This window comes from Brachyhypopomus gauderio, unplaced genomic scaffold (genome assembly GCF_052324685.1).
Source record: "Brachyhypopomus gauderio isolate BG-103 unplaced genomic scaffold, BGAUD_0.2 sc43, whole genome shotgun sequence".
In the NCBI taxonomy this organism is placed as follows: Eukaryota; Metazoa; Chordata; class Actinopteri; order Gymnotiformes; family Hypopomidae; genus Brachyhypopomus; species Brachyhypopomus gauderio.
Window position 1 is genome coordinate 622,501 of NW_027506869.1, and position 13,142 is coordinate 635,642.

General features: G+C 43.9%; 2 protein-coding genes across 6 annotated transcripts in view; one reads left to right on the plus strand and one right to left on the minus strand.

Annotated features, from left to right (window-relative positions):
- The window catches only part of ubr2 (ubiquitin protein ligase E3 component n-recognin 2), a 34,156-nt gene extending 30,987 nt beyond the window's left edge, over nucleotides 1–3,169 (plus strand). For all 5 annotated transcript variants that reach the window (XM_076985637.1, XM_076985640.1, XM_076985636.1 and 2 more), the window contains 2 exons: nucleotides 1–23; nucleotides 125–3,169. The exon at nucleotides 1–23 is cut by the window's left edge and continues 79 nt beyond it. In XM_076985637.1, the coding sequence (XP_076841752.1) occupies nucleotides 1–23; nucleotides 125–266 (165 nt within the window). In that variant the 3' untranslated portion in view covers nucleotides 267–3,169. The remainder of the gene's footprint in view (nucleotides 24–124) is intronic.
- A 988-nt stretch (nucleotides 3,170–4,157) lies between these two features.
- Nucleotides 4,158–10,484, minus strand: prph2b (peripherin 2b (retinal degeneration, slow)). Its single transcript, XM_076985816.1, is given in 4 exon segments — nucleotides 4,158–4,392; nucleotides 8,033–8,279; nucleotides 9,903–10,396; nucleotides 10,398–10,484. Coding segments are annotated over 4 exon segments (1,041 nt in total). The 3' UTR covers nucleotides 4,158–4,179.
- Between the last annotated feature and the right edge of the window lie 2,658 nt (nucleotides 10,485–13,142).

Below are 13,142 nucleotides of genomic sequence, written 5' to 3' on the forward strand. Positions count from 1 at the left end.
GGAGAGACCGACCAAGGGCTGAGGTACACACACACACACACACACACACACACACCGCTCTCTCCACCCGTGCGGCTCCTCACCTGTCTGTAAACCGGAGGCGCGTTGGTGTGTTTGCCCTCAGACGGGGGAACCCCCTGCACCTCTGTCGGGAGCGCTACAGAAAGATCCAGAAGCTTTGGAGGCAGCACAGCATCACGGAGGAGATCGGCCACGCCCAGGAAGCCAACCAGACGCTGGTGGGAATCGACTGGCAGCACCTGTGACGACCCCCCCAGCTCCTGGGTCTCGCCTCGCCCGCCGAACGCGGCCCCCACTGAACGCGGCACCCGGCCGCCATGCCAGCCCTGCCTCTTGCACACTCCACCCTGTGTTTTCTTTGCCTGAGCGTGGATGACCTCAGCATGAGTTTGGTTTAAGAGATGGCTCCTCCCACTCTCCGTCTCACGTGATAGACGTTTGGGAAAAAAACAAAATCTATATATATATATATATAGCCAAGATATTTAACTGCGAAGTGATGGGTCCTCATGGAACAGCCATTTTCAGAGCAACTCAATAGAAAATGCTATTTAAGTTTTCTGTCCCAGATGCAATTAAATTATTTTTAAGTTAGTCAAGTATTGGTTTATTTAGTCTTCAGATTGCTTTAATAAGGAAGAAAGCCGGCGCTCTCTTTGAAGCAAGCACAATGTTCCTCAGTGCCCCTGGGGTCTCAGCAGTAGCCGCAATGGCGCCATCTTCAGGCCGTCTGGGCTACTCCTCTTCCTGTTTCTGGTCACTGCAATATCTTTCCCAAGGGCATCAACCTACTTGGTGCTCAGAGAAGCGAATGCAAGCCAACTCGAGGAGTTCTGGGCGCACACATGCGGCGTTCGTGCGTGTGCCGTGAATGACCCGGTTGTCTGGGCGCGTGCGTGTGTGCGTGCATGGGCTGAGAGGTTGTGTTTTTATGCGCGTGCGTGCGTGCGTGCGTGCGTGCGTGCGTATGTATCCGCGTGGGGCTGGGGTGTTTCTAGTGTGATGGATTTTTTTGTGGTTCTCTGTGAATTTGATATTTTTGCAAGCCCAGTTTTTTTTTCATCCCGTTTTTGTAATGTTATTTATGTGTATGTGATGGGGTGAACCGTGTCATCATGGCTGGCCTTTGTCAAAACATTTGGGTTTTTTGCTTGGGTGATTGAGGAAGCATTACACCTTTTAATTAACTGACGTGTGTACCGAGTCTTCCAGAATCTTTTGAGTTTTTGACCTGAAGCAGCGGTGTTGTTGGGAGAATCGTATCTCTGGTCCACGTTTGGACAAATCTGGAAGACGTGTGTTTAGTGTGCGTCACACGCAGCAGGGGGGGGGCGGGGCGGTTCTGGTCCTGAACCCTGGTCCTGCCCGTTTGGGACACGGTCCTGCCCGTTTGGGACACGGTCCTGCCCGTTTGGGACACACAGACACTTCTCAACATCAGGCTGTGCAAAGTTATCACATTGCTAATACTAGCAGTTATTTTGTATAGCATGTAAAGTAGCTTTTTGTCCGATTCACACAAGAATATTAGAAGCTCCCTGAAGTAATCGCCGTGAATTCTCGATGAATTCCCCACAAACGGAAGGGGATTAGAGTAAAACTAAATCATGTTTCAGTTCTCTTTCCTTGCGAAAGAAATGCCTTTCTTATTGGCATTGCTAAATATTTTAGTTCTTATCTTTTGAATATTTCAACGACATTTCCCCCTTCTCAAATATAACTCGATGGCATGCAGGCCTTGTGTATATAACTGCACATGAGGAGGGGATGTAGGAATGTGCACAACGCACGTCGTAGTCCTTGTATCCTTCTGCCATCGTGGCGTCCGCCTCTTCCTAAAAAAAACGTGGAGCAGAAGCAGGCGAAAGAATGTCTGCTGGGACCCTCGCGGTCCGGACGGAGAGACTCAGCCTGATGTTGAACCCTGGCACCGTGTCCCGATCGGTCTACCGTACTGCTGCGCGCACACGCACGCACGAGGTCACACGTCTCGAGCGTCTTGGTGGTGTCGTGCTGAATTTCCATTCCTCTCACAGCGAGCACGTTTCCTGACACACTTCGAGTGTCGAGGTTGCATCGGTATGACTTAAGAGACTTGTTAATATGTGAATTGTATAAATGGGTACATTGTACAATATTGTAAAACAAAAATAAAATAAATAAGAGAAAAACAAGTCTTGCTTTGCTAATGGCTACGTATGCATTAATGCCAGCCAGCCTGTGTGCAGAAGAATTGATGACCACGGGAAAACTTGGCGGGATTAAGAGCTTGACCATGTGGCCTTACTGGTTGTGTGCGCCGTCGGCTCTGTTAATATTAATTATGAATTATTAATGATTAGCCTGATTAGCCTGCCCCAGTTGTTGCATACTTTTGCTCATCAATCAGATTGTAACAAAGGGGATTAAAGGGCCGCGGTGAAGCCAGTCGGGCCGCGGTGAAGCCAGTCGGGCCGCGGTGAAGCCAGTCGGGCCGCGGTGAGCTCTTGCTCCAGGTTTTTGCACTGTATTTAGAAGAGTGATGCAAAACCCCCTTTGATTCTGCTGTTAGTACGATGTTCTTATTCCTGTGTCCTGTATGTTAGGGACTTTATTTATAAAAATGTTGGTCATGTTAATGTTTATTAATGAATATTGAGCTGTAAAGCCAGCGAGGAGACTGATCTTAACCTTGAGTCTTGAGGATGTGATTCGTCAAAGTCCCATAGCACTAAAGGACTTGATTACTCTAGGTTGTGTATCGATAAGTGTAGAAGAAATGGCTGCAGCAAAGACCAGAGACTATTGAGCTGCTTATGCAGTGATCAGTTTAGGTGGCTCTGTGTGAGGTTCCTGCTCAACATGCTTTTACTGTGTAACTGTGTTACCTGTACATGAACTTCACCCAAGTGCTAATCATCAAAGCTGCTTAGTTATAATGATCCCCTCAGCCCCCTTCTAAGACTTGGGTGACTGACAAATATCCTCCCTGCTTCACTTCACTTTCTCACGCTCTCAAAAGATTGATCACTGAAGGGGGAACACGTTTCCCTCCCCAAAATTTACAATCAGTAAATCACAAATCAGTGTTCAATAATCTTTTTTTGATCTTTTTGCAGTTTGAAAATACACTTTCCCCTGAAACATATTAAATCATGTGCTAAATGGACTCCGTTATTGAGTGTGGAGTTGGTGCAGTTCCTCTAGAATGTCCTAGATTTTGTGATGCTATTTGAAAAGAAGATTCAAGAGGATTGCTGCGAATGGGCACCAGCACGTTAAGATGTGCAGAACGAGAAGATGTTGAGATGCGCTGAATCTTCTCTTGGAGAAACCCCATCTATCCCATCAGCTAAAGCTGGACGCTCACGGGGTGACCAGCACCTCTCCTGAGCTGCTCCACCACAGCTGAACATCAGTATCTCTGATCAGTTCTTCTTGCCTTTTTACACGGCTGTTATGAGAAATTTGTTTTTAATCGTAGAGATATCTAAACGACATTCCAAAAAAAATTATGGAATAGCAAGCCTGTTGCATCTGGCATCAGTATAAATGCTTATTTAACCCACTGTATTGTCTGTGTTTGTCCAGTCCCACAAAAATAATACAGTCAGACGTACGCAGTGGTATTAAATGATGTCTGTACAAAAGTGCAGATGATTGCACATAGACAGACAAATTCTGCAACCTCTTCCATACATGACAAATATGGATAACTCTGAAGCTTCGCCACTCCACCATTCAGTCATAATAATACTGAACTGACTGTCCAAACAGTGCAGTGTGAGTTTGGACGCTTGGGCCTGGACACCAAACGGAAGTCGTGCAATATTAACAGCTTCCTGAAACTCCCCCGGGAAGCCAATGAGTTAAACATCTGCTCAACCAGAAGTGTCAATGCCACAAACATGCCACGTGAGCTGATAGTGGGGGCCACACTGATGGATATTTAATCATTTAAACCTTCAAAATCTCACATTGTACAGAACAATAATTGGCATGTCTGTTGAAAAACATACTTGCTGCATATAAATGAATTCATAATTTATATATTATGTCAATCATGATTGCATGATTTTTTTTTTTATTTTATTATTATTATTTTTTTTTACTTTTCAGTTGTACTTTTCCTCCCCTCCAGTAGGTGTGGCCTTAGTCCTAGTTGGAGGTGTGATGCTCTCAGCTCGCTGAGGCAACAGTCTCCGCCCCCTCCCCCGCCCCCTGCACTTGGTTGCCTCTGCTGAAGAGCTTCATCTTCTGCATGACGTCTGACGCGTTCTCCTTCACAGTCCTGGCCAGCAGCCAGCCCTCGCTCTCACTCTCGGGATCCTCAGGGTTAGTGAGGGTGTCCAGAGCAGTCGTCAAGTACCTCATCCCCACTGTGTCAGCAGCCTGTTGAGCAAAAGAATATGGCGACAGACATTGTTGGGAAGACGGCTTCATAGCTGCAGAGAAACATGAATTGGGGAGCTAACTGCAGTACTTTCAGTCGTGTTAGGGTGAGAAACACAACTGTTTACACACATTAAAAGCTTCCTGTAGCCCCACACACACAGCTCTCGCTCGTCAGCCACCAGTCCACACTGGGGTTTTAGCATTTTTATTCCAGGATGAGTGTCCTTGACTCCACTAAAAACCAACCTGATGTCACTGCAGCACTTGCGTAAAGACCGTCGCTGAACCTCAGGTCAGAGGTGCTATACACTTTCAAGCCTTAGTTTGTCACCAAGACTTTTGGATTTAAACTTTCAGTCTCAATGATACATAGTTTTCATGAATATTAGAAAGGCATCGGTGCTTGTTATAACATTATAACATGAAATCAATGAATTAATATACTATATAACTGGCCAATTCTATGTAATCTCACACACACACAAATGCAGGCCATTGTTAGGGGTGTGTTTTAAAAATCGATTTTTCGATTCAAATCGATCTTCATTTGAATGATTCAATATCGATTTATTAAACCTGAGATCGATGTTTAGAATTGGCCAATTTTCCCCGCATATGCGTACCGCTTTAACGTCTCGCGTTTTATCTCGCGTAACGTGCTTTAATTCCACCTTGTTTAGGTGTATGAACCCTGCAAACATGACTTCGCGCACGTCGCACTTCAGCGCAATGAACAAAGTTACAAAATTCGAGAGGTGCACGACATCGTGAAGCGACAGCGCATGGGCGGAGCCACCGCGATTACATCGTTTTCAGCGAGCGGACCCTCACGCCGGTCGCGACGTGTCAAGTATAAAGCTGTGAAGTTCTCAACAGTTGGCAATATTGTTACTGCACAAAGGAGCTTTCCCACTCCTCAACATGTTGATCAGCTCCTTTTCTTGCAAAAAAATTTGACAATCTCCAAGATGTCAGAAAGCATGCACACGAAGTCATGAAGTTTTTGGACCTTAATGGTTACATGTTGAGAAAAAAAAAAAAAACTTAATTTGCACTTTAAAAGGCTGTTCAAAACCGCTTTCAATGCCTTTTCTGGTAAAGGAGCTATGTGGAAGTGTGTGCATTAACTGATATTAAAAAAAAGAATGTAACTGTTGTCCACAGTATAAACACTAATAACTTAATACATTTTAATAAAGTTTGAGTGTTCCTTGTACCATTACAATATTTCACATTCAAACTACACTTTTTATAGTAACTAAAATTTCCCTACAAGAATCGATTTTGAATTGAATCAAAAATCGAATTGAATCAGGACCTTGTGAATCGGAATCGAATTGAACTGGGAAATCAGTGGTGATACCCACCCCTAGCCATCGTGCAAGCTAAGTGCTTCTAAAATGTTTTATAATGTCAAAAAGCTTACCACCGTCACATCTTGTAGTATAATTACAATTTAATATTTTGTCCACATTGTGCAGTTTTACATGGTGCTCACATAAGGTGTTTTCCTCCTGGAGATATGAAACAGCTAAACATGCTGAATAGCACTGGGTGTGTCACGGGGATCTTGTGCTGCTTCAGACATTGCTAACTGCTGCAAAGGAGGTAAGATGAAACAAGATCACTATGGCTTTTTTTTTTTTTTACAAGGACATACAGTTGTGATCAAATTTATTCAACCCCCAATGCTGCGAAGGGTTTTATGGAATTCAGTGCACATTTGTAATTGTGTTCATAATGAAATCTTACAAGGACTTGTTAAAGAACTAAATGCAACTAAGATAGCATCAATTTTTTTTGTCAAAGTATTAAATGGCCTTTTTGTGATTTCTTCATTGACACAATTATTCAACCCCTTTACGACTACCACTCCTAAGAACAGAGGTTCATTCCAGTGTTTTCCATCAGGTATTGAAAACATCTGTGGATGTCAACGAGCAGCAATCAAGCATGATAAGCACCAATTAGGCAGATTTAAAAGGACTGTGATACTCAGCTCCTTCTAGACATCTACTGGTGTGTTTCCAAGCATGGTGAAGGCAAGAGAATGGTCCCAGAAGACAAGAGAAGAGGTTATTGCTCTTCACAAGAATGGCAATGGATATAAAAAGATTGCGAAGTTGTTAAATATTACAAGAGACACTATCGGAAGTATCATTCGCAAGTTCAAGTTAAAGGGCACAGTGGAAACGTTACCTGGTCGTGGCAGAAAGAAGATCCTGACCGCGACTGCTGTGCGCTACCTGAAGCGTAATGTGGAGAAAAATCCCCGCGTGACTGCTAAGGAACTGAAAAAAGACCTGTCAGATGTGGGCACTGAAGTTTCAGCTCAGACAATAAGGCGCGCACTGCATAACGAAGACCTCCATGCCAGAACGCCCAGACGCACCCCCTTGCTGACTCCAAAGAACAAGAAAAGTCGACTGCAGTATGCCAAAAGTCATGTGGACAAGCCACAAAGGTTTTGGGACAGTGTACTGTGGTCAGATGAAACTAAATTAGAACTGTTTGGAGAAGGAAGAACCAGGCTTATGAACAAAAGAACACCTTGCCTACTGTGAAGCATGGCGGGGGGTCAATTATGCTTTGGGGCTGTTTTGCTTCTAATGGTACAGGAAAGCTTCAACGTGTGCAGGGTACCATGAATTCCCTTCAGTACCAGGAGATCTTGGAGGAAAATGTGATGGAGTCAGTCACAAACCTGCGGCTTGGGAGACGTTGGACCTTCCAACAGGACAATGATCCGAAGCACACATCCAAGTCCACTAGAGCATGGTTGAACATGAAAGGCTGGAACATTCTAGAGTGGCCATCGCAATCACCAGACTTAAATCCAATTGAGAACCTCTGGTGGGACCTAAAGAAGGCAGTTGCAGTGCGCAAGTCTAAGAATGTGACTGAACTGGAGGCTTTTGCCCATGAAGAATGGGCTAAGATACCCATAGGTCGCTGCAAGACACTTGTCAAGCTATGCTTCACGCTTGAAAGCTGTCATAACTGGAAAAGGATGTTGTACTAAGTACTAAAAAATTATGTCACTAGGGGGTTGAATAAAACTGATAATGATGTGAGCACAGTAAAGACATTTGTGGTTATTCCATCATAAATATTATGTTATGTTTGTCTAATTTATAAGTGCCTCTTAGATATAATTGTAAATAAGATGACTGAAATGATCAAAATCAATGTCAAACTGGCCAAAACACTTTATTTCAGTGGGGGTTGAATAAATTTGATCACAACTGTATTTGGCAAGTACAGTTATTGTATTCTGCCACTAGTGGTAATAAAGCTTTAGAGTTTCTCCCTGCAGTTTTATACAGCGCCTACGTTTTAAAAAGATCCCGTCAGCTGTGGTCTGCTCTGCCGTTCTAAACGGTTATTACGTTTGATGTTCAAAGGTCCTGGTCTTCAGGGGAAGAAAACGGACACATTATATCACTCTTCATGTGCCGCCCTTTCAAAGTCATCCGTGTCTATGATCTCCTCAAACTTTCAGCTTTGATGTGGGTGGAAAATGTAAGAATTATATATTTTATACGAGTGTGAATCCCCTTTCCTTGCCATTTAAATGATGAAGTCGGGGTGGTAATGACTGATTAATATTAACTCATTGATCAATTTGATTGCTGACCTCCAAGAGCAGGAGTAGCAACACCAGAATCCCAGTGGTGTTCATCACCCCCCCGTAGTAGGACGCCAGGGCCTCTCTGCAGCCCCTGGTCCAGATGTTCATCTCCTCAGTGCGATGATCGTAGTCATAGTGGGCGGAGTTATTGTTGAGGTGGTGCTGGATGCAGGGCCGTGGGGAGGCGGGGTTACAGCAGCTGAAAGGAACGCTGTCCATCAGGTACCTCCCCTCCACGTTACTCCGGATACGACTGGGAGGAACACAACAAACGGCTCTATGAAACGCTTCTTCGAGAGTGCAACATTAATATGAGTCATGAGTCACAGATGATGGTTACGCCTTTACGAGTGGATACGAGTGGTCACACCTTTACCACGGGACACTTATTGTGAAGTAATTGGAATTCTAAACATGTTTATATCAGAATATTTTGCTTACCGTTATGAGTAATGCCCTCAGTCGGGTGGTAATGATGCTGTTTGAACTCTTATCAAAACAATTAGATATTCATCAATGAATTTAAAGGCTTATGCTAACATGCTAGCAATGACATTTAGGCCCAATCCATTTTCCTACCCCTTTGAGTGTCTCCTTACCCCATAGAACTAAGTAACAAGGGATAGTGGTTAATCTTCCTTTGTGAACCCTCAGTAACCTGCTATGTGATCAGTAGTCCTATGGCATTTACATAAACATTTGAGGCGGGTTTTTGCATGACATTTGCAATATGCTAATATGAAACCTCCGCTGCGTTTGTGGACCTTACATGGCTGAAGGCTTTTGCTTCTGTTGACATTCTTAACTTCACCAATAAAAAAATGCTGCTTCATTACCAGCAACTTGTGCTCCGTAGGCAACCCTGGCAATCTGGATTGATGATATACAGGAGCGGTAAATATTAGCAGTCTCGCTGCCACGTTTAAATTTGGGGTGATTTAAAATTTTAGTTTTTATGCTTGATGAAGAAAATCCTCAATATATTGAAACATTAATACAATAGTCAATTATTATTTGTTTATTAACAGAATACTTAAATTTTTGTATTATTTGAAATTACATTGAAACAACATTTAAGAGAATACAGTAGTTAACAATTTCTGTCTTTTATATTTGTGAATTTCTTGATCACTTGCACAGCCATCTTGCTGGTGATTCACAAGGCATTCTAAGAAACCAGTAACACACTGTTGAGAGTGTATGAACCTCATGATCATGTAGTAATAACACTTCACCCTACCCAACAGGAGTCTCTGCACCCTGCCCCTAACCGTGAACACACAGAGTATGTGCGGTAGGGTTAAGGGGTTAAATGGGATTGATCCTTCATCATCAGTGAAATTTGCCATTCATCAAAGAGGTTTGTTGCATAAAATACATTTGCTTGAACTGAACTGCATCGTTGTTCGTTACAGAAACGGGTCAGGAGCAGGTTAGTGGGAGTGTAATAAAAGTAGCTCATCAGATCAGCGCTTTATAAGCTGTGAAGGACATGGAATGAAATCCAGGCAGATTATCTTCTTGTGCGGTCTTGGCGTGTGAACCTGATCCTCAACTCATTCTCTTTCTCTACCTGTTTTTTCCTTGACAATCTTTTAAATAAAATCATAAAGCATTCACTCTAATTGCAGAGATACTTCTCTCAACGGCTCAACTTTTGAGCTTGAAGGAATTTTCACACACTGGTTTAATTGACCAAAATTTAGTTTAGTCGCAAATACCTACAACCTACATCCTACATTTAATCACTATGAATCATTTTCTATACCACTGTTCTGCCTCATGTTATAGTAGTAAAAATGTTTAATGGTTTAATGGTAAAAAAATAATGGCTTTCCATTATCATAATGAATTGAGGGGAAAACTGGCCACTTACGCTTTGACCTCTTCGTTGCTGAAGTCGAGGTAGCGATTGCTAACCCACTGGATCTCGAACCAGTCCCTAAAGTTGTTGTTACCGCAGCAGCGGAACTCGATCTGGGTCATGTCCAGCGTTCTCTTCATGAAGCACCGGCCCGGCATGTCCGTGTCCTTGTAGTATTTCATCCCGTTTTTCAGTCCTTCGGCCAGAGCGAAGCGCAGAGACACTTGCACCAGGAAGCACAGCAGAGCCCCGACGAACAGGAAGCCGCAGAAGTTGATGCAGCCGCACAGGTAGATCTTCACAGCGGGCTTCCACCTGGCAAACTTGGCCGAGTCCAGTGAATCATGGCACATCTTGCCTCCAAAGGCATTGATGGTGCAAGTGGCCAGACCTAACAGGATGAGGAAGTTGGGCACGAAATGGCTCTCACTGTTGTCCATCATGTCAGTCCTCTTGCGAAGCTCGATTTTGAAGAACAGACCCATGCTAAAGATGAGTACCCCCGCCCAAGACAGAAAGCCAGTACAGGAGCCACAGACCCTGGGCTAGCTTCACTCGCTTGGCCGGGGTAAATTTTATAAGCATCACCACCATGCTTCCTTCCCTGGTTTGCTACTCGTCACTTACAGTGTCTTCGGCGTACTTCTGGTGAGCTCTATGGTTTCGGTTTGGCCTGTTACCAGAGCTTTCTATTAAGGTGTGACGAATATAAACATTTAGTTCACAAGCTTAGTTTTAAACTCTGTTCCAGAAAGGCACTACAGAGAGTGTTTCTTCAAAATGTTCCTTCTCCTTGTCTTTTCTGACAGTCCGTGACTCAAGAAGGCCCATGATGTTAGCAAACAGTAGCTTCTGTCTTTTTGAATTTTGCATAAATTGGCCAAAATGTAAGAGACCGATGGAGAGGGGCAGTATGACTTTTCCTGGTGGTTCCTTTTCGTGTAAAAGAAGGTGGAGGAGGAGGAGAGCCTCCTCTACGTCACGCTAAACCCCAATAATGAGCCTTGATCCCATTTTGTGCAGATGAGGACTGGGTTGTAATCCCTTGTTGAACCGGGTAATCGGTTAGTTGCCTTTGCTCTAAGTTCCTCCTGCTGGAGGACAATTTGGAGGGAGGATTACCCTAATGAACCAGTGAACCTGCAGGACAGGTGTGCAGCTCAGGCCGAGTGGTGAGGTGAGGGGGAGGTAGTTCAGTTAGGTTACAATAAAATGGTCTTAACCTGAAGGCAGAATAATACAGTGGTGACGAATAATACAGTGAATTATTACTACCTGACCTGGTTAGATTATCACCATCGAGTTACTTATCACTTTATGAAATTCCATAATTATTAGCAAGGTTGAACATATTCATATTGTTTGATAGTACTCATACTTGCCACTGATCCATCTCAACCACTGTGTAGCTAACCTAATCTGAATCATGTTAGACCTATCAATAATTATATAATTATATATTATACTGTATATATAAATTAAGTTATATATTATATATATTAAATCAGTGCCTTATGGTGTGATTTTTACCATTTTCAAGTTTTTGTTTAAAAACGTGAGATGGTTTCGTTATGATAAGGTCTGCAGAGAAGACCGTTGGTGTTAAGCTGGTCATACTGCTGGATCTACACACCTCCAGAATCAGAGGTGTGGAGAAGACCACTCTTTAGCCAGGTGAGGACCGTGACAACCCGGCCATAGAGGCTTTCCATGTGACATCAAACTTATGAACAGCTGAACATCCCAATGCACACCACTTCCTGTAATGCTCATAATTACACACATTAACATTCCGTCACACTCCGTCTTATCTGCCTCAGTATTTATTTATTCCTCATTCTACAACCACTGCCCTTAGCCCTTTTAATAATTTAAGCTGGACACACACGTAAGGATTACACGTAGTACTGAGAATAAGCCACTGCAGGGGGAGTTACTGTAACCAAGAACAAATTCCTTGCACGTGTGAGCACACTTGGCATTTAAACCCTCGTTCTGATTTTGACAGTGTTGGTTTTGTATGGGAGCCACGTCACCCTTATAATTCGCTCACTGTGGTCATGCGTGATACAGTTAAAGGGAGAAAGGGCGCGTTCTGCTCTCTCTGTTTACAGGGACAGCTGGACGTGTTTTACACGAGGGGTTTTTACTGTAGAGACACTGATAGCAAAATCAACAACCACAAATAAAAGCCTAGAAGCACGTTACTCCTTCATTTGGCCGTGTGTGAACGTTGGAGAGCTTTTACTCGGCTGTGGACGTTCTGAGGACTTTTTATTGCATATCCGCATATCTGTCTCTCGGATCTAAAGCGAGAGTTTTACCCAGCAGCCTCCACAACCACTTTGAGCTTTAATTTGTTGCTCAATGTCACGGTGCTCTCAAATATTCTTTGTTCATGAAGGATTTGTTTTCCTCCAGCAGCCAAACACATTATGAAAGGCTTCTCATTAAAACGTGGGAGTGCTGAGCAAACCAAACCGAGACTAGCAGTGAATTCTGCTGACATCTTGTGGTAAGCTGAGGTCCAGATCGAGCTCTGACGCCAGTCCAGCCTTGAGCTAGGCGTACTGTAAAGAATGTAAAGCCAGAAACAACCTCTCGCAAATGTGTGCCCCAGGACCGCTGAGCCTCGAATAACCTCTGAGGAAAAGCCACAGTCATTTTTCCTATTTGTTAAACCCATAGGGTAAACAACCCAATGAAGAGACACCCTGCGTCTCTGTTTCGGCGGGACATATGAGGTTCGAATTCCGCTGGACGGAAATGAACGTTTGCTCGGAGTGGCTACCTGGTGAGCAGGTCATACCTTACAGGATATGCGTCTTACCCGGGCGGATCAACACGGACCCTTCGTGTTGTCTGTGTGTAATTAGCTACACGACTTGGATTCGCATTCACTTCAAAGAGCCGCAGCCTCTCGTGAGGCCATTATTTTGGTTCTTTCGGATGGTTTCTTAACTGGGGCCACATGTGAACTCCATGCTCTTGGTTAGTGTTGAGGAGGTACTTATGAGAACTGAAGACAGACAGGAGCACCTGCGACGCCAGTTCAGGCTCCTCCCCCAAAATCCCCTCCCTCTTGCTCAGGCCCCTCCCTCTTCTTGGGGCCAGACGCTGGTCTTTCAGTCATGTACTCTCCTTTCCTGCTTACAAACTATACAGCTTTGCACATATGTACAAACACACACACACATGCACATATGTACACACAAACACACACACATACACACATGTACACACAAATAAACA